The 20,762-nt window shown below is 43.7% G+C and overlaps 2 protein-coding genes across 5 annotated transcripts in view; one reads left to right on the top strand and one right to left on the bottom strand.

The window, feature by feature from the left end:
- Nucleotides 1–14,377, top strand: part of COMMD10 (COMM domain containing 10) — a 156,908-nt gene extending 142,531 nt beyond the window's left edge. Inside the window, exon 6 of the mRNA XM_090131638.1 lies at nucleotides 13,849–14,377. Coding sequence (XP_089987764.1) covers nucleotides 13,849–14,028 — 180 coding nt within the window. The 3' untranslated portion in view covers nucleotides 14,029–14,377. The remainder of the gene's footprint in view (nucleotides 1–13,848) is intronic.
- An 835-nt stretch (nucleotides 14,378–15,212) lies between these two features.
- Nucleotides 15,213–20,762, bottom strand: part of SEMA6A (semaphorin 6A) — a 107,455-nt gene continuing 101,905 nt past the window's right edge. For all 4 annotated transcript variants that reach the window (XM_090131634.1, XM_090131636.1, XM_090131637.1 and 1 more), the window contains one exon: nucleotides 15,213–16,773. In XM_090131634.1, the coding sequence (XP_089987760.1) occupies nucleotides 15,584–16,773 (1,190 nt within the window). In that variant the 3' untranslated portion in view covers nucleotides 15,213–15,583. The remainder of the gene's footprint in view (nucleotides 16,774–20,762) is intronic.

Below are 20,762 nucleotides of genomic sequence, written 5' to 3'. Positions count from 1 at the left end.
TATGGGGATATTGCCCTCCCATACGTGTCCCTGGGACATGCAGGCTATGGGCTTTCACTCCCAATATGCAAAGGATGGGGAAGAAGAAAACAGCTGGCCTCATTGCCTCTCCTTGGCTGCTCCTACACATGCCTGTACAGGGAATCGTGAGCTGCTGTGTGCTCTGCACTGCCAAAGTGCCCATGTTGACATTATGGGAGTTTTCATGTCGTACTGCAGTATGCATTTTAAATATTAATAATATAAAATTAACGATGTGTACACTTCTTATTACATGCAATGCAATCATTTACAAAACCTAAGCAAGCAAAGCTTTTATGGTGAGAAAATTGCAATTACATCAACGTTTGCAGTGAATCCTGCTCTTTTCAGTGACTGACAAATTAATATGAATATATTTTAGATATGTAAATACTTTTCCTCTGAAAGGTACAATGAGCAATCCCAGCATATAGATTCCTAGAGTCATGTTTATTACTCATTTTGCATATCTACAAGACATTAATGGTAAGAGAAGGCACCGCTGTTTTGAAAACACACTTTTTGTCTGTCCTGATAATTGGTTCATCTGTGCTGCACAGCAAACTCCAAAGGAAAGTCATTTATTATCAGCAAAACTCCTGATGAGGGGTTTTTAGTATCTGATCTTTCAGCCACGGCCACTGTATTTGTGCACAACATGAAATAAAGTCAGAGCACTGCAGCCTGCTGGTTTCAAATGGCATCTGCTCTCTCCTGAGCTCTCTTCATCCCCTGATGCCAGAATTGCGTGACAGCGTATTGGTGTGTCAGAAGGACGCAGCCATCCCACTCTGGTATTCCCTTGGCATTGCTGCCAGTGGAGGAAACCTATACCGCAAAAGCAGAGTAGACTGGTATTTGCATCACTGTGCAATTTATTGCCTTGTGATTGTGTAATGAAACCAAATCAAGACTTAACCTATGCATCACTCCTCCTAAAGATGCCTTCTTTATGCCTGTGCAAGTTTAGGGTAGGAGAGGTATACATAACATGGCTCCTTTGGGTCTGAACTGCCCAGCTGCACTCCTGGCCTCTCCAGTGAGTGCTCTCAGGGGTATGGGATTGTGCCTGGCCTGAGCGAGGAGCAGTGAGGCTGTGCAGGACTAGTGGAGCCTATCTGTGCTTGGGGAGATAACAGGAATGCTGTGACCATAGATGTGGATTGGAGCTTCAGCCCTTGCGTCTGTGGAAGCCTTTTGCCAGGGTGCCAGGATGAGGAAGCAGGCTTTCCTCTTGGCTCAGCCATTAGCAGTATGTAAAACCTGAGCGGAGACTCTTAATCTTTGTTCTGCATTTCACCTCCTGAGATTTCTGATCTGAAACAGCTTTGATGGCAGCTGTAGCTTCTCACCAGAGCCATGGCCACCCAGTTTTAAGCTGGATGCGAATACTAAGCAATCCTTGCCTGACCCCTTTCCAGCAGGCTTGGTATGGATGAGCTATCCCTGCATCCTCCCTGGGATATCTTTCTGGGATAGCAGGATCTTGAGTCCCCAGTAATGGTTGAAATGTGGCATTCAATGGGAACCATCATGATATGCTCACCAGCTGATCTGGGTGACCTTACAGTTTCTGCAGGTACTGATGTCAAAGACTTCGTACTCTCTTTGGAATATTAATTAAAAACCAAATAATGACAGACCAAGTCCTTGCCCTGTGAGAGAACTTGTCGGACTGGACCTCATTTGTGCTGGATTCAGCAGAGAGGCTCTTTATGGTTTGTTTTTCTTCACAGATAATGCAAAACTGTTTTGAAACCAAAACATCCATGATTAGGCATTGCTGGTGTTTGAAAGTCCTGTACAACAGTGTCTGTTGATAGGAACTTCAGCATAAATGAGAACACAGTCTCAAGGCAAAGCCTTTCTTCATTCTCTTATCACTCTTACAGATACACGAGAGTGTCAGTATAGGGAGTGCCTCTATCAGGGTTACTCACAGTCACAGCAGTCTGAGTTGTGGTTAGATGAAGATGGACTCACAGGGAGGAGCATTCACTACTGCTAGTGGTTGTTTTTTTTTTTTATAGTCAACCATTTTCTTTCAAGACAGCCCAGCTGAGGAGATGCTGAAGGCCTGAAGGCTGATATAAGCCCTGCTGGGGACACTGAAAGCCCACATGCTGCTTATGTCAGCAGGCAGAGCAGGTGGAGTATGGTACAATGGTAGGTGGAGGCAGCATGGAACATATAGGGATGGCCACAGGCAGTGCCAGAGGGTCAGGAGGAAAGGCACGGGCCTTCCTGGTGCGTCTCCCGCTCACAGCATAATTAGGATCGCATAAATGCCGTTGCTGTTAACAGCCACAGCAACGACTGTTGAATCAGAATTGTCCCCCTGCCACCCGCCTTTGAGGTGTTTGCACTTACATATCACTTCCCATTAAAACAGTCTGTGGGAGGCACTGGGGTGTCAGAACTGGGTGATGGAATTGAATTAGTTTGAATAACTGAATAAGTTTCAGATCGAGGAGTGACAGCTTGTTCATATACATTTTAAATGCCCAGCAGCAGCTGCATAATTTGCTTTACTCGGGTTTGGCTGTTTGCAGCGACAAGGCAGGCCTCAAATCTGCCAGCTTTGAACAGTGCTGCCCTCACCATCCCTTCCTTCTGGGGATGAGCTGAAAGAAACTAATGCAAATAATCAGCTTATGCATTTTTCTCTTTTCTCTTTCTTTCTTGGGTATGGGGTGATTTCAGATTGCCTGGGAAGTGCTGTCACCACCCCGTGCAGAAGATGGCATACATTCTGGGTCTGCTAATCTCACATAGCAATGAGAGGGGAGGGGTTATGGAAGAGCCTTCCTTGTGTCTTGCTCCGAAGTCTCTGCCAGCAGAAGAAATGAAGACCAAACAGGTTTTGAGGATAAGCTTAATAACCTATTGGTTGCTTGGCACTCATATAGTACCTTTAATCCATGGTCCTTAGAATGCTTCAGACACGTCAATAAATGATAAAAACACAATAACTTTGTGTTATGATAAAGATATTTTGCTCGTTCATAAGCATAAGGAAAATGCATTCCTGGAAAGAATGCACACCTGTCTGACTGGCATTTATTATTTGCAGAGCTTGTAAGACCTCCTACACGTAACGATGTTTACCTTCCTGCTTGGTAGCCTGCCAACAGAAAGGCTTCGTCTCTCCAATAACTGTCTCCATCCCTGTGATTGGACTCATCTGCAGATATTTTCTTCTATATGTTACCAGTAAGTGAGATACTGACTATAAAGTCTTCCTCCTGCAAATGCAAAATAGGTGATAGCTGGCCACGAATATCAGAGCCACTGTATCCTCATTCTGCCCAGAATTTTTGTTTTCTTTTAAATACAGCATTGTTACCCTTTACTATCTGCAGACTATATGGGCAAGTGTTTGAGGTTTTTAACTGAAGCCAAAATTTCCAATAGGTTTTTCAACTTACTGACAGGAATTCATGCATAAAGCAATGCAGAGGGAGGAAAGCTACCCAGAGCAACCGGGCTCATTCCTGGAGAGCCCTATAGATATGGCGTATGGCAGGTGGGTAACAACAGTTATCATGTGGTAATGTGGCTGTTGCCCTGCTGTGCAGGTAGATTCAGAAAAGGTCTGAAAAATCGGTATGACCTTCAGGACTATTCTGAGAATGTTTTGCTGTAATCCTATGCCCTAAATAAATGCACCTGAATCTGCCTTGTGAGTATTTCTACTCTGCATCAGAGTGATTGAAAATGCAGAAATTAAATGGAAAACTACACAGAAGGAAAATACCTTAATGCACAAAGGTCTTCAAGTAAGAATGGTAAATGAAGTACTTAAAACAGTGTTATTTGCCATTCCTTACCACATAGTGGCACCTGAAATGTTATACTGATGAACTATTCTAAGTAGATGGGTTAAGTGTGGTTTCTTGGACCTTCTTGGAAAATGCATGGTTTTTAATTGCAGAGACATTACTTGCATTAATGGACATGGCAGGAAGTGGGTGAATATGTGTTTATACCTAAGGCTGTCCAACATTTTCCACTGCAACAAGCTGCTTGTTTGCAGTATTACCAAGCACTGTTCATTGGACGCCCAAGGACCTTGGCCTGGTGGGACAGGGAGCTGTGGTCTGGGCAGCCACAGTGAGACATTTTCTCCTCGTCCCATCTAAAAACCCTTTGCACATTCCATTTTGAAGTTTCAAAGATGCTTTGCAGTAGTGTACTGGGGGATTAAAATGGTTAAAATGTTTTAAAATTAAAATCCTTTTGATTCTGGCTTAACCACACAATTCAGAAGATAGGTAAAGGAAAGAAGGAAACTTTTTAGCATTTGACAGAACAATTTTTATGTTCTCATATGCAGTCAGGCTAGCCTTGTACTTTACCATATAGCTTTGCATTCCTTTTTTGCTTTCTTGGTAGTTTGTCTCTCTTTCTTAATGTGTTATTCAAATCACTTTTTGTTTTTCTTACAGAAATCCTCTTTTATTTCTATTAAATATACAGTACTAGGAATACATGTAAATATACAAATACCTGATAGGAGGGAGCCAGGCTCTTCTCAGTATTCTGCTGTGACAGGACAAGAGGCAATGGGCATGCACAGAAACACAGAAAATTCTGCTTTGACACAAGATTTCATCCTGTATTCTACATGCAGGAAGTCTGCTGGAAGCAGTGACCCATGGAGAGGGTAGCGTCACCCATGCAAATACTCAGAACCCACTTGGGCATGGTCCTGGGCATCCTGCTGTGGGTGATGCTGCTGGAGTGGGCAGCTGGACTGCGTGGTCTTTGGAGGTGCCTATCAACCTCAGCTGTTCTGTCAACACATCTGGGTTCTGTAATGTGCGTAAAAATACAGTGAAAAGTAATGATGCCAAAACAAGTCCAAGGACCTCTGCTCCTCTCTGCAAGCCCATTCACTGCCGGGCAAGTCCATCTTCAGTTCAGGCTCAGTCAAGGTCACAGCAGGGACCAAAACCATACTGAGATGAGAGGAAGGAGGAAGATGAATTGGTCAAGATCCAAGCTGCTGGGACTGGAGACCTTCCGTGCCCCCTCAGCATCTTCCCCAGCAGTGAGGCAGCTCAATGGGCAGTTGAAGAGAGGCTGTCCCACCTGTGTCCAGCTGGCGGCTGAAATGGGCAACCTGCAAGATATTTCCTGTCCTCTGCCAGCCAAGAACTTCAAAACCCTCTGTAAAAAATAAGTAAATAGAATGGCTAGGGGAGGACTGTCATAGCTGCTTTTACAGCAGCAGTGCAGCTGATGGCTGATTAAAGAGGTGGCTCACCGAAGCCCAATTATAATCTAGCATCTAATTGCTCCTGGCTAGTGCTAGCCCCCCAGGCAGGAGGCAGCTGGCTGCCTGCAGTTCTCCAGCCTCTAAGGAGAAGGGGAAAAACTTTGCTGGCTCTGTGGGTTTTTCTCTTTGGCACAATTTGGAAACAAATCACTCATCATTTTTACTGTTGTAAATGTTATGTTATTTTTTTCCCTTTATGTGAGGCAACCCCTAATTAGCTGCATGAGTAAGACCATTCTGTCTCTTAAATGACTTAAATTCCAGCCTCATAAAGTTTTTTTTTTTGTGGAAAGAGAGACATTTTTAGCCCCATCTACTCCTACCCTCCTGCTCCCCTACAGCATCGCTTCCTTTGTGATCAGTGCTGCTGGAGACCTGCACACTTCACATCTCAGAAATAGGTGGTGCTGCCACCTGTATCCAAGCCCTGGAGGCAACGATGGTCCTTGAGGGGTACCCAAGAAGCCCTTGGCTCTCCTGACAGAGTGACATGGAGCTACGATAGGACCACAGGACTGCTTCGCATCAGATTCCTCCACTGCTAGAAAGCTTTGTTTTTGAAGGGCCTAGGAGAGGAGGAGGAAGGACCGGTGATGGTCAACTCTTTAGCAATGAACTTCGAGAAAAAATACTGCTGAGAACCACTTGCTGTACCAAGAACTGAATGTATGCAGTTAATTTGCAGTCCATTCTCAAGCTGAGCATTTTTGTTGCTCTTGCTGTATGGTTCTTTTTCTGTTGCTGATGGCTATGGGTGGAAATGCAGGGGTGAAGGGCTGAGACCTCTCCCTTGGGCACATGGTCTCCCTCTCTTGCTCTCAGACTTGGATCGGCTTTTCCTTTGTTCTGCTTCCACCCTGAGGGAAAGGACATCTCTTGTTCCTTTTGCTTGAGACCAGACTTACCCGCAAGCCTGCCCTACTTGGAAATTCTTCACAAAAGACCATTCTTTTCATTTGAAAACTCTTTTTTCCTCTGCCCTCTGATACTGCAGGTTCTGGGACTGCACCTTCCCTCAAAGCTGTTCATTAAACCAGGCACTGAGGAGAAAAGGGCAACTCCTGATGGACATCAGTAATGGGCAGTCTAGACTCCTGTGGCGGCCCTTGTCCCCATGATCTGCAGGTGGCTGGCAACAAGCTGGCTTCAGCCCTCATTTTACTTGCTCACAAAATGGGCCATCCAGCCAATTCTTCTGTACCACCACCACCACCATAGACTTCAGGGCGGGTACTACAACAAGAGCTAAACTCTCATTTTGCAGAGCTGGCCCAACAGGCAGATTCCCCACCCCCTGGGGTTACAAGTGAATGTCCCAAGTGCCAAATCCTGTCAGTGATGACTCTAGTGTTACGGGGTGCTAAAGGCTGTGAAGACATCATATGTGAGTGCTGCCTGGGTGATGCCCAGTGGCCTTTTACCTGTTTTGTAGGAATCGGAAATGGCCATGCCTTTATGGTGGGGTTTGTCCTTTCTCTGGTATCTCCTGCTTTAACTTCAACAGGATGAAGTCACAGAATCCAAAGACACGTATGTTATTGGTCTTAGGCCAATTATTAGTGTGCTTCCTGGCAATGTAGCTAGTAGTTTGATCTCCACATAGATTTATTTCGCTTACTTTTGTAGAAAAACTACAACAAATAATTTTGAATTGCATTTATTATTCAGAATGCCATGTCCATTTAAAATCAATCTGGACACTCTTAGGTCTTCTACCAGTCAGCCTAATGCACTTCACATTTCAAGTATTAGGGAAGGCATTTTAATCCTGCTAGAAGATCAGAGCCAGTGCATGCGCTGCATCCTGCCACAGGATACAGCAGATCCCATTCCTCCATCCTCAGTGCTTCCACCATACTGGTGAGGACGGTCAGTGAGTGTCACTGGGAAGCCAGTGCAGCCATGAAGGGCAAGTGGCACATCTTCAAGGGTAAGGGAAGTGAGTCCTGCAGCTCTGCTGGGCAGCTCCTGGTAGATTCCATCCTGGAATGGGGGCTTTTCTCTTGCAGGATCTGTGGCTGTCTGCCCTAGGTTGGTTTGGGGAAAGCTCAGCGTGGTTTCCATGTAGTGAGGAAGCCTTATTTAGGAGGAACCATGAGTAGAACAGCTGTTTGGGCCGAGTTTTATGGCCAGGAGTTCAGTGGATGAAACCATGCCTAAAAGGTCAGTGCTCTTTGAGATCAGTGCCCAGTTATACTGCTGACAGTAATGCATGCCAAGGTGCTCTGTTCTCTGCCCAGCCGCTCTGCCACGTCTAGTTCCCTAAAGCCCAAATTTCTGCAGTGGCAGCAAATGTTGACCCTTAATTTGCCAGCTGCTTAGGCTCTGCTGGCCTTATTAAGGCAAGCTGACATTTGAGGATGTAAGATTTTTCCCCTGTTTGCCAATAGCAAGACATGTGTCAGGAACCTTTTCCAGGACCTGGGCATGTAACTGTGTTTGCTCCATTTTACCACTGTTCCAAGCCCTGCTATCAGGACAAAGGAGGAGGGAAGGCAGCAGTGAGAACATCCTGGCCGCTCAGTGCTCCAGCTCAGCTTGTTCCTCAGAGACAACATCCAGCTAGCTGGGGACACTGAGGAGACCCAGGATAGCTGCTGTTGCTGACATTCTTCTGGGTCTTTGTAGCCTGGCCTTCCAGAAGCACACCCATCCAGGACCCTGATCAGCATTGCTGATTCCTTCCCTCTGTATTGTGTAGCACACAGATAAAAAAAAATGTTGGGGTAGGCACAGAGTCTGTCTGAAGACTGAAAATTGGCTTTGCGGATTCAGAATCGTTGCTTTTCTATTCCTTAGAGTCTTGGTTTGGATCAACATTTTTCTGTTTAGAGAAAACATTTGATTATCAGAGAGAAAAACGTCCTTGAAATTGTGGGTTGTTGTAGAATGGAGCTGTGCTATTCTTGTCGACACCATCAAAAGGTAAAGTTGGCCAGCAATACCAAACACCAGAAGAGAAGCACACACACGAACACACACATCTTTGAACTTCCACAAAGGGATGGAGTGTTACATTTTGCAGTGTTTCCTAGGAAACTAGTTTAGTGTAAAATGAACTTTTTGTCTCCCCTTTGCAAAATTGTTTGAACCACCGTATCTCACAAAAGGCTGCTTCGCTCACCATAGAAGCAGCATTACAAAAAGCTCAATCTGCTGTTTTCTGCACCAACAGAGGCAGTCCTTTTATCAGCAGCCTGAATACTTCAGCTTGTATTTGTTGAGAATTGATAAGATTATGTCATCATTTCTAAAACCAAAGAAATAAAATCTTGTTTTCTTTCATCATTTTTTTTTCCTTTTCTTCTCTCTCTGATTTTTTTTTCCTGCAACGCGGAGTGTCTTTCTCTACACAGCAAGGTGACGTTAAGAAAAGATCAGAGAGGGCCTTTACACTGCACGTTGGCAGAGGTGAATGCATGCCTCATTTTTTCCACCTTGACTGAAGAAGAGGTCAGACCAGTGTCCCCACAAGATGCCCTGCACCCTGGCCAGCGTGAGGCAGAGCTTGCAGAGAGCAAGCTGGGAGATTGCCCCTATCAGATCCCTTCCCCCAGAGTCAGCATACAGCCTCCTCCCTTACTTCTTGGAGGGTGTGCACTGGGGCATGCAGCTACTGGCTCCCTGTGCTCTATTGCACCTTGCTTCACCAGTGAGTTTGGTTCCCTCATGCAGTCCTTGTCATCTGTAGTTGTCATAATTTCCTGTCATAGCTGCTCTTCCTCCTCCCCTTGCAATACTGCAGGGTTCAGCTCTGTGGCTGATATGCTTTTACTCCAGCCTGCTAGATTTTTCTTCATCTTAATATATTATTTATGATGCTATTATTCCTTGCAGTGGACTGCCAGCCACATTCTGCCTACAGTTGCTGCCCTTCCAAAAGCATCACGGCCAGCAAAAGAAAACACTGATCTAATTGAATTAACAGTGGTGCTGTTAGCCTTAATAGAGTTTGTCATGAAACGCTAAACAGATGTGACAATGATCTTGGTTAGTCATATTTTTGTCCCTGCTCCCAGACATGGTAACTGTTAGCCAGATCAGTGGGGAGGATAATTCTCCTTTGCTGATCTGTAACTGTGCTTACCTGGACATGTGGTAACCGCTTTGGATCGATGACTGAAATAAGCCAAGGCCTTGAGCACCAGAAAGTTTTACATTCTGATAATAAACTTGGCTAATTAAAACAAGACGCAGATGGTACTGCCACCGAGCAATTTTCACCTCAGTTACTCTGACTCCAATTATAGCCTTTCCCTACCAGCTTACACTGTTTAAATGGCAAAGTCGGGGGACAGACGACTATTTACCTGTTTCTATTCATGCAAGGAAGTCTAACACATCATTTTCCTGCACAACACATGTGATGCTGTTTTCAGTGCTTATTCTGAAAACAAAAGCATCTCCATTCCTTAAAAAAAAAAGGAAAAAAAGTAATAAAAAGACCACTTAGAGACTCGTTAGCAGGCACATGCATTAACAGGAAGCATATGCATGTTACTCACACAATGTGTTCCTCTAACACTTGTTGGTTAGAGCAGGTGCCATACTTCTGGGAAATTAACTTTAATTGGATAAATAGTAGAAAACTGGCCTTCACTAAGCTCGTCCAACAGGCTGTCTTATCTTATTATTTTCTTTAGATATTCCGAAAAGTCTGATGCTGCTCCTTTGGGTGGCTTTTGCTTCTTCCCAGAGCAGACTGCATTCATAGGGTAGGGCTGGATGAACAGCTGCCAGGAACGGGTGAGCTTTGTTTGGTCCTACTGTAATGCAGGTGGGGGAGACACGACTGCTGCTTGGGCTCCTCTGCATTGCTCTAAATGAGATTTGCAAGCAAGCTGTGAAGCAGGAATCCACATTCAGCCCTGGGAGAGAGCACAAAGCAATCCTGCCCTGGCTGACTTTGTGACAAGATGAATGAAGTGGAGTCACACCCCAGATTAGATCTCTTGGCCAAACCGCTGTATTTTCTCCAGTGTTGGTGCATCACTGCTGTGGCACCACCTTGCATGTAAAATCATTTATTCTGCTGGTAATAAATGGCACTGAACTGCCCGTGCTTTTTGTGGGTTAGAAGCAGGGCTCTGCCTATTCCTTTTCACCAAAGGATCTTTCAGTTGCAGAATATTCTCTGCTATTGAAGCTACAAAGGAACAGGACTTGCAAAATTGTATTTGAAATTACACTCTGGAGCAGTCTAAAAAAGTGTGGGAGAGTGGGGAGGAGAAATAGGATTTCTTTACGTAGACCTGTTGCTTTTGAGTAATTCAGCCAGGCTACATTTTGTATAAAAATATTTTTTCAAATTAAAGCTGATTGTAAAGGAACTTCTGTGCATCCTCAATTAGATGCTAAACGAGATCAAGATGAGTACCATTACTGTGATGAACAGGGTGACATTAGCCTGTTTGAATTGCTCAAAGCACACCTGCTCCACCTGGCTATTTTCCTCTTTGACCAAGCCAACCACAGTGAATTTCTGTGGGGTAGTACAAGCATCTCCTTCAGGGGATGGATCTCAGCGTCCATTTAATGCAGAGGTTTTTCTCCCCTGCAAAAAGCCACAGCACTGGATCATCTGGAGTGTTGATGACACTTCTTCCCTGGAAGAGCTGTTGGTGCTCAGCAGAGGGATCCATCCTTGTCAGCATCCTGCTGCTTTGCAGGCCATGGCCCCATTAGGGTGGTGAGATCTGATGCCCTGTGTCCTTCCTTTATCCCTGTCCTGCACTTCTTCCTTCATGTCCATGCTTAGACATGACTTCTCTCTCACCAGATGCAGGTGGATGAGCCTTGCAAAAGAGACAGCCAGTGCCACTGCTGGAGGCTGACTTGGTCACTTCCATTAAGCCTGGCATGATCTATGGGAATAACTGAGACCATCTGGCAATGAAGCAGACAGTTGGCGAGCACCTTCAGCAGGACCAGGGAGTATTGAGCTCAGAAAAACAAAAAAAAAAAGGAACTGGGAACAACAAAGCATCCATCTACAGTTGCCTATAGAATAACATTAATAGTACTACAGAGGTATTGTCACTGAATAGTTTCCCTAGGTGCTGCTTGGGTGATGTGTTTCAGAACTAGCTGGACAAAGTAATATCAAAGGGGCCAGCTGTGGGCTGAAGAGAACCTGGAGAGCCTTCCTTTTCCAGTCTGGAGCACACAAGCCTCATGCACACCTGTGGAACGCTATGAGCCAGACGCAGTGTCCTTGGTCTCCAGACTAGGGTCCATTGCTGGGGGAACATCAACCCCACGTGCCTCTGCATGCTAGCATGCCTGGATACCTCTGCTGGAAGGAAAGCTAAACCTGAGGTGAAATTAGAGATGTCTGTGGGTGAAGCACTGAAAAATTTTGGTGAGGCTCAGTTCTCGCTCCTCTCTGCTGCCCTAAGGCCACCAGCTGGTACTGTCTTCAGTGACTGGTGAGTCTCAGGGGAGAATGGGAGATGGAACTTTCCAGGGCCTCCTGATTTCCACTGATGAGAGAGTGTGCCAAGGCTTTTTGAGATCTCTTTTTAAATTCATGGTCTCCTGCTCCACAAGAAATGCTAGTACTTCACCACTTTCTGCTGAGCCTGACTCATACCATCTGCAGTGTGAGATGGGTGAAGGCTTTTATGAGCAAGGTGTGCCCTGGCCATGCAGCAAAACCCATGTGCGACCTCAGAGTACAGGGGGTAAATTTTACAATCCAATTCCTTGTTTCTAGGTGATCACAGAAAGCTTGTGTCACAAAACAAAATCACCAAGGCCAGCCACTGACATAGCTGAGTGTTCAGCTGCTGTATGTAAGCACAAAATCAGCTCAGAGAATAGAGGTATGTTTTAATCACTGACAGGACTAGAGAGATAGTATGCACTTTGTTATTTATCTGTTTACTAACATCTTGCAGACTTAAAGTCTCAGGCAACATCCTCTAAATTAGGCCTACAAAGTGCAATAGATCTATGCCTGCTAGAAGAAAACACAGACTCTGGCGTTATTAATGTGCATAATCTGGAGATGAAGTCACATCTATAGGATGATCTATTTTGGTGAGCCACATGTGCTTAAATCCCTGCCTTGATCTGTTAAACCACCAAGTTTGCCATAAATATTTGATAATGAACAAGCTAATAAAATGTGGGATATCAATAGAGGGAGAGCAAATGTGTGATTCAATTTTTAATTACCATCACTTTACTCTAAAGTCAAGTTATTTTCTGTTAGAGACTAAAAACAACAGTTTTCTTTCTTGAACCTTTTAATAAAAATGATGGATCCTCACAGAAACAAAGGAACTAGGGCACAAGAAATAAGGTAGAACAGTCTGGTTTTATTACCATATGTAATCAAGAGCTTTTGTTTCCCCTTTTCTTCATCTTCTTTCCTTCCTTTCTCTTTTTTTTTTTTCTTTTTCTTTTCATTTTCTTTTTTTTTTTTTTTCCTTTTCATTTTCTTTTTTACAACGTACATTAAGGTGTGAATATGATGTTACGGGGATGTGGAAATGAAGGAAAACTGGTGACATCACAATACTCTACAACTTTACAGCAAATGAGAGTCTGAATCTGTTGCATCTACCAGTGTATAGCAAGGGTGGAAAGCAAAGGCACACATAGGCTTATGAACCCCCTCAAAAGAAAGGGTGGAGCGGGAGAATGAGAACAAAAGATCCATTTAATACAAAATGGGCATTTCAAGGTCAAATGAGTAGCGGATACAATGTATGTTACAAAGGCAGATCGCCACAAGAGCTGTTGCTGTGATTATTCATTTCTGTGTTTTGACAGAACACTCTGCCAAGTCATAGCAATGGACCCGTGCATTTGGTACTCGGGGGGTTTGGAGCCTGGTGAAAAGGCTGTGAGTCGGTTCTTTCCAAAAATGACCTTGCTACCTATGGTTTTCAAAGTTCTTCTTTTCTGTTTGCTTTTATTAAATCAACAACATTGCTCTGGATACAGATCTATCTAATCCAGTCTGCATAGTTCACTAAAGGTGAACAAAACTGTGTCATAAAAGAAACCATGATGAAATGAAATCACATGCAAGCACCCTTGTTACACACTTTGGTCTAAACCATTCAGACTTTATATATATACCATCTATAAGCTAACGGACTTGAAATCTGTCTTTTCAGTCATTCAGAAACAAAACCAAAATCCTGGAAAGCAAATGCGAGTATAAAATTTTAAAAAGCAAATTGAAACAGAAACAACCACCTTACTCAAACATACTGTTCAGTAGATATATATATATATATATATATATATATAAAAAGCTTAGAAGCGATCCCCATCGTTTGTCTACAGTATGTTGACACAGTTATCATAACAAATTAAAAACACATCTACTTTTTTTTTTTGTTTGTTTTGTTTTTTCATAAACTGAAAGAGTGGAAAAGGGACTTACTTACACGCCCGCGCGCGCACACACACACGCACACACCTGTGCGCGCGCACACTCCCACATAGCTACATGCACAGTCGCACCAAAGAAACAAAGGAAAAAAAAAAACAAACGTGTTTTTTTTTTTTTTTTTTTTTTTTTTCCCCAGGGGAGTACATGCAGCATCTTCGCAGAGAAGCAGGTCACTGCAGCAGAAGTCTGCCTGCCCGGCTTAGCTCCGTGTGCCCGGTGTGATGCAGGATATGCTGCCGGGCTGGTTGCAGGGCACAGCCCCTTTTGCCCCGGTGATGGATTCTGCAGATGGATGACACGCTGTCCCCAAGGATGAGGTGTTGGTGTTTCCTCTGCTGCCACGAGAGCGGTTGCTGGGCGGGGGGAGGCAGGAACTGCAAGGCAGTGCGGAGGGAGAGTGCTCTGGGGAGAGGGCTTGGCACGGCTGGAAAGTGGAACAGACCCAGAGGGGATGGCACTGGCCTGGTCTAGCAAGGGTTGCGGGGTGATGCTGATAGCCGCCGCATTCTTCTTCGAATGCCTTTGTTCCAGTTCTCGAGCGGGCGCAGAGGAGGGAGAACCAATAAATATTTGCATTACTCCAAGGGGAAAAAGAAAAAGGTTTTTTACATAGTACAGCTCACAATTATACACAACTGAGGGTGTAAGGCACAAATTTACATGTGGAAGAAAACAGGCTATTCACAGATATATTCCCACGAAAAACCCGTGTGATAAGACCATAATTTATGCATGGTAACAGCCGGCATATTAATTAGTTCACACTGTTTGAGGATTTCGTTTGCCGTCTCACATGCAAGGTGAAATGAGATGGCAATTCACAAGCTGGTGCCGTCACGGAAAGTATTAGCTACTGACAAAGCTATGTTGATAGCAATGGCGCACAAATGTGCAGTTTTTAAAGTTTCTCTTGCAGTTGCATTACAAGTTATGAACCTGTGGTATTTGTTTGTCGCTGTCTTAGGTCAGAGGCCAAGCCAGCTAATTAGCTGAGAGATTTAAATAGATATCCCCGTTTTTTTCAGCTAATCAGACAGTCCAGGCACAAAGTTCAGAATTCCAGCTCCAACTTAATTAACTCAGTGAATTTATTGGAAAAATAAAAGTTTTAATTACTCCAGTTAACGGGTTTCATGTTAAATAGGTATAACTTTCAAGGTACTTCTCTGAAGAACTGCTCACAGGATGATATGTGGAAGTCATTTCCTTAGGAAAAACAAAAGTTGAACAATAAATAAGAGGAGTTACTTGCGTTAACAGTCACGTTACTCATTAAAAGAGAAAGGTAGCAGAAATCTATGACATAGTTTGCCCAGCATGGCATTATAACTGCTGTAACCAAATGGCTGTAACACTGGTGGGCATTTCACAGTACCTGCACTTAGTAAACTTCTGCCATTGTTAAGTCACAGTTAGCTTTATCAATGGATTCTTTTTTCTTTCTTTTTTTTTTTCCTTTTCCTTTTTTTTTTTTTTTTTTTTTTCTATTTTTATTTTAATTATGTTTTTAATTACTGGTTTTGCTTTCCAGAGCACTCTTTCCCAGTTCAGGAATGCACTTTGCAGTTTGGGGGGGGGGTGAAATGTCACAGTCATCTTTCACCTGTGTGCTTTTGGCTCAATGTTTGTGATGGAGAGCTAGTCCTTTAAGCAAAGAACTGAAGGTCTGTGGGGGCGAGTCCTGCGATTGCAAACCTTCAACCATAGGTCATATGGCTCGGGTTAAAAAAATATTCCACTTTTCCCAGAGAGCAGAAACAACACGTCCTCACTTGCAACAACCATCTTCTTAGAGGAGCAGTTTCAGAACACTGGCTTTCAAGGGCAACTTCTGCTTAACTGCTGTTCTCCCCCCACCCACCCCACTGTGATTATGTACACGCATCATTGGGCTTCATGGATGTGGAGAGCGGAGCAAAGGAAGGTTTGGGAGGTACATCTGGCTTTAGCGAGGGCGTGCGTTTCAACCCTGACCTGGTCAGAGAATTGTACGTGGTGAGACTCGGCTGTCGTGATACAGTCATGGCCTGTGCCTGTGCAGCGTGGACTTGTATGGAGTCCACCCGCTGCGGAGCTGGCGGTGGGTTGTCACCCCTGCCAAAGCTCTGATTTCGAGAGAGGTGTGATGAGTTAGAGGAGTTGGTGTTGTTTCTTTTGAGGGTCGACACCTGGTGACTTCTTGTAAGTGAGTTTGTAGGGTAGTTTCTCTTGTAGTCCACGCTGTAAGCAGAAGAATGCATATCTAGCCGCTTGCTCAGGCCACTCTGAGACAGGGAGGTGCTCGGGGGTCCGAGTGAGGCTTCCCGCTGAGGTACCTTTGGCGGCATGCTGTCAAGATTTTCCACCAGGTTAACCCCATGGCTGGGGCTTTTGCTACTGAGATGGTCCTTGATAGTTTTGTACTCAAGAGTGGCATTCTGGTCCTCCACAGACATCTGAGCCCCATCACTTATTTTTGGCTGGTCAACATACTCATGTTGGTAGCCTTGTTGGGCAATAGGCAGAACCATAACACTAGGAATGTGGCTAGGAGAAGCCCTGAGTGGCAGGTCAGTTGGGATCACGGGTGAGGCCATTGGGGGGATATCTTTTGTGCAGGCATTGATGAGGTTCTGGTTTCTTTCCCACTCTCTGCTGCCACGGCTGGGCTTCCTTTTCTGCTGCAGGGTTGGGGTGGACTCTGGGGTTGGCAGGGCAGCCAGGTCCAGATGATGCTGGTCAGCCTTGATTAGCATCTTGGTAGTGCTACCTGGTGTAGCCAGCTTGCCATTGTGCATCAAAGGTGTGAGGATAGCTTCAGGCTTTGGTTCTTTGGACTGAGCATCTCCAAAGAGGCCACTGAGCTTGGTAACACTGCTCATGGAGCCGCGGCGGGAGTGGGTCAGTTCCTTCTCCTTTTTCTGCACAACAGCCACATCTCTGCGGCGATGGTCACAGATACAGTACACTACGATGCCCGAAAAGACGGCCCCCATTACAAAAGCTAGAATTACTGCAATGGCCAACAGGGTGACCGGCACCAGCTGATCATGACCCTTCAGGTAACTCTCACGAATCACTCCTGCAATAAACAGCATTACAGTGGTTAGACAAACCAAGAAGAGGGAAAAGTCACTTATCTTTAACTTTATTTGAAGGAGGTTTGTTCATGTTCTGTAAATGATTTTTCACCAGTTTGCCAAAATTTAGAGATATACTGTACCTGCCTGCTACTTCTTACATGAGCAGCTTTGGGATTTCAGTTCTGGAGCTGAATATGAAGTCCAGGAGGGGAGAGAGAATTCACTTATAGGGCATGTGGAGTCAGTTTGAAATCCGTGCCCTGGGCAAATACACACTCACCTTGAGAGGTCAGAGCTATTACTGCTCCTCCTCTGACATACTGCTTATTCCTCCCTTCCCTCCATTCAATCTCTGTTCTGCTAATACCATCTTATTTTTACTACTTATTTTTACTAAATTGTTCACATTGAAAATCCTGTGAAAGAAAGAGAGAGGAGAGAAGCTCTGCAAACATCAGAGAAGCGCATCCCACATTGTTTAAGGCTTCTTTCTTTGAGTGTCATTCTTTTATCTTTGTCATATGTTATAAAAGTCAGTGTCACATGCCTGAGCTTCAGGAGGATGCTTAAATAACTATGAAAGAAAGAGCACTGCGGGAATGTATTGAGCCTTCTAGAGGACTGTCCTTGCTATTTTCATTTTTAAAGCTCTCCCTTGTTCTGGAGACATGAATAGGCTTACCTCGGTACTGAAGCTTATACTTTTCTGCTCTGACTTTGAGGGTCTCTTTTTTATGACCCTGTGCTCTGGTCAGAGATTATGGTCAAATCTTACTTGGCCCTCCAAGCCCTTGCTGCCAGAGAAGGCATCTATGGCAGAGTGTTTCTCCTCAGTCTGATGACGCTAACACAGCATTAATCAATGCCCTGAATTTCTAAAGAAAGAAACTTTCTTTTTTTTTCTGACATAGTTGGGCACCAAGCCAGCAGCACTAACAAAAGACAAGCACAGCACCTCTAGTTTGCTTTCTAATTTCTGGTTTTGTTCTTTATGCTTAACAAGGTGCAGTCATTGCCTTACAAGGAACTGAAGGAACATCTCTCCCAACTCTTTATCCAGAGAGTGTCCAAACACCAGGGCATTAAAAGCTCCGCATGCTCTAAGGAAATGACAGCGTGTCCTATTACAGGAGAGACAGCAAGACAGCAAAATTACCTCCAAGGCACTCCCAAGTCCTTGCAAAGATACAAAATGTCCATGTGACAAATCACCTCCTCCTAGAGTAGCATCTTTTTACATACTTGGCAGACAAGATATCAGTGGCCCAGAATTAGGTTCAAATGCAAAATATTCCTCAGCAAGCTATGCTAAAAAAAAACACTGAAAGGCTGTCACCATCTCACAGAAACCTTTGATAAGCATTTTGGCTAAGTAGAGCCATTACTATAGTATGTATATTATATTATACCATTACTATAGTATGTATTTTCTGCCCCCATTTAGTTATTGAGTTTAGTTGGACATGAGATGTTTATTACAAGGTAGGGACTTTAATACAGCTTTTGAAATCCTAAATTCCTGTTTGTGACATCACAGGCAGTTGCCATGGAAGTTATTATGCTGTCACAGAGGATTGTGATTTCATAACAATAAAGAGCAGGAGCAGATGAATCACTCAAGAAGCTTAGATTCTGCAATCATACAAACGTCTTCATAGTCAAGGAGTAAGGGAAGTAAAACAGACCTCTGGAAACAATGTATAAGTAGAAATCATCTTCAGATCAAATGTTCCAGAGAACATTTTTAAAATTGTGTTTTTAAAGCACAGCTGCTTTTCCATAGTCAGATGTTTCTACTCTTTGTCATGAGTGCTAAGCAAAAGTTGGTAGAGCCTGACCCTGTGATTTAAATCCACACACAGAGCTCCTATATAAAACCCAGAGGCACAGTGCAGCGGTTAGAGTATTGTCAGTAGAAGCAGCATTTCACTGCTCTGAAGTCTTAACGTTTTTACAGTAACAAAGCTCAAAATACCTGATCAGCACCTACCTAAATAGAGAAGTACTGACAGCCATTAAGCCTGGCTGTGTCTGGAAGCAGAAACCATCCGTGTCCCTAGAAGACACACAAGACTTTTTCTAGCTTAAGGATTTCTGCCTCTTTACCTATCATTTGCAGAAGCAACATGGAGGCAGAAGATGGGAGCTGTGTATTCAAGCCTCTCTGGATGGTTCTGTAGAAGGACTTGAACTCATGTGATACATGCTATCAGAATGTTGCTCTGCTCCCTACAACAGAGGAAAAATGCCTAGCCACTGGGATGGAGGTTTCCTTCAAATGGAACTTATAAAAGTCAGGAAGGAGTTACAGCTGAGAAACCAGTTTGCTCTGTGGAAGCTGTCCTGCTCTCCTCAGAGCCCAGTGTAACCATGGGTGGATGGGTGCTCCATGCCTGGCACTTCCTGCAGCCCTCAGGCTGAGGGCTGTTCTATAGCTGACTACTGTAAATCACAATCCCTGCATACAAAAGCAGCACGGACTCTTGCCATCAGTTTTATATAAATGATGGATATGAAATCATTACAACGAATGCGTCAAAATTAGCACATAGCTCAGCATGAGTGACCATGCCCGTTCAAGAAAAGAGTAGCTGAAATGCTGCAGCTCATGCAGCAGGTGTTTTACAAGCAAAGATTTAGAAGGGCTTTTGATCAGTCTGATTCCTGCTACGTCCTCTAGTGCTCAAGCCCTCCCAGAGCTTATCCAAGTTTAGGCTGGATATCAGGAAACCCTTCTTTACAGAAAGGATTCTTAAGCACTGGAATAGGCTCTTCCCTGGACACAAACTTAGGTTAATGAGGTAATTTACTTTTTATGATAGAACACATCCAAGTTTTTTTTATGAAAGTATTCCTAACAACTTCAAATGAAATGATTAAGATGGGTAAGATCTGACCTGCATTAATGATTATGAAACTGAAACAATTATTAAAAAGTATGAGGAATGTTCAGCATCCTATTATCAATATCACAGGGGAGTGTAACCTAGTTAAATATGTTGACTATTGCTGTTGTTGTCAACCAACATCTCAAGCCCCTTCCACCAGTAGTAACTTCTCTCATAGTATGGGATGAATAGGCAGGAGTATGATCCCAATTACGCACCCAGACAGTGCTGGTTTGAAAGCAAACAGAAGAGTATTTTAGCAGTATGATTGTTTTTACACATCCTGCAGCTATAAGGAGCTACACAGTTTGCAAAGCACAGTTCAGCTTCACTCATTAGCACTCGTTATTGCAAGAATTAAACTGAGAAAATATAACTGAAAAAAATATGAAAGGCCTACAGTTTTGGGAGTCACGTAAAGTATTTCAACTACTAGTTTTGGGGAAATACCTGCAATTGAAAAATCTGATAGCTACGTATTATCTGACACCCTTCTAAGACACTATGTACTGGAAAACTGCCTGGGCTGGCTCTGTTAAATGCTGTGGAACCAGAATGTAAAAAATAAATCATTTTATTATTTTCATACGTATTTAGTAATAAAACCGTTATTCTATGTGAAATGCTATTACTTTTTACTTCTAAAATATTCTGCCTAGCATTTTCTTGTTTGCATTCTTCCAAACTGGGAAAATACATTGCTGATTTAATTTTACCCTGTTTGAACTGTTCATTCATACTGCCATACTATCAAAAAACTGCTTGTTTTTGGCAGTACAATGGAGGCAAATCACCACAGATAGCACCCAACTATTTTCTATTTACAGAGTTCCAACAGCTCTCTGTCTTTCTTGTAGTGGGGGCTCCAGACCTGGACACAGTACTCCAGAAAGATAAGTAGCATTAAGAAGATGCTAAGAAAAATGTTTCCAAAACTCCATAGAGTTTCAGTCTGAAATGACTTGTTGAATGTCTGTAGCTGAAAATAAGAGAGAAAAGACTAGAGTTGATAAAATAATATGGATCTACTGTACGGTAGATAATTGTAAGCATGAAGGAGATGAGGCTTTTTCTTTTCATTAACTAACAGAATATTAAAG

Source organism: Phasianus colchicus, chromosome Z (genome assembly GCF_987193195.1).
Source record: "Phasianus colchicus chromosome Z, bPhaCol1.hap1.1, whole genome shotgun sequence".
Classification (NCBI taxonomy): domain Eukaryota; kingdom Metazoa; phylum Chordata; class Aves; order Galliformes; family Phasianidae; genus Phasianus; species Phasianus colchicus.
This window is presented reverse-complemented; position numbering and strand designations above follow the sequence as displayed.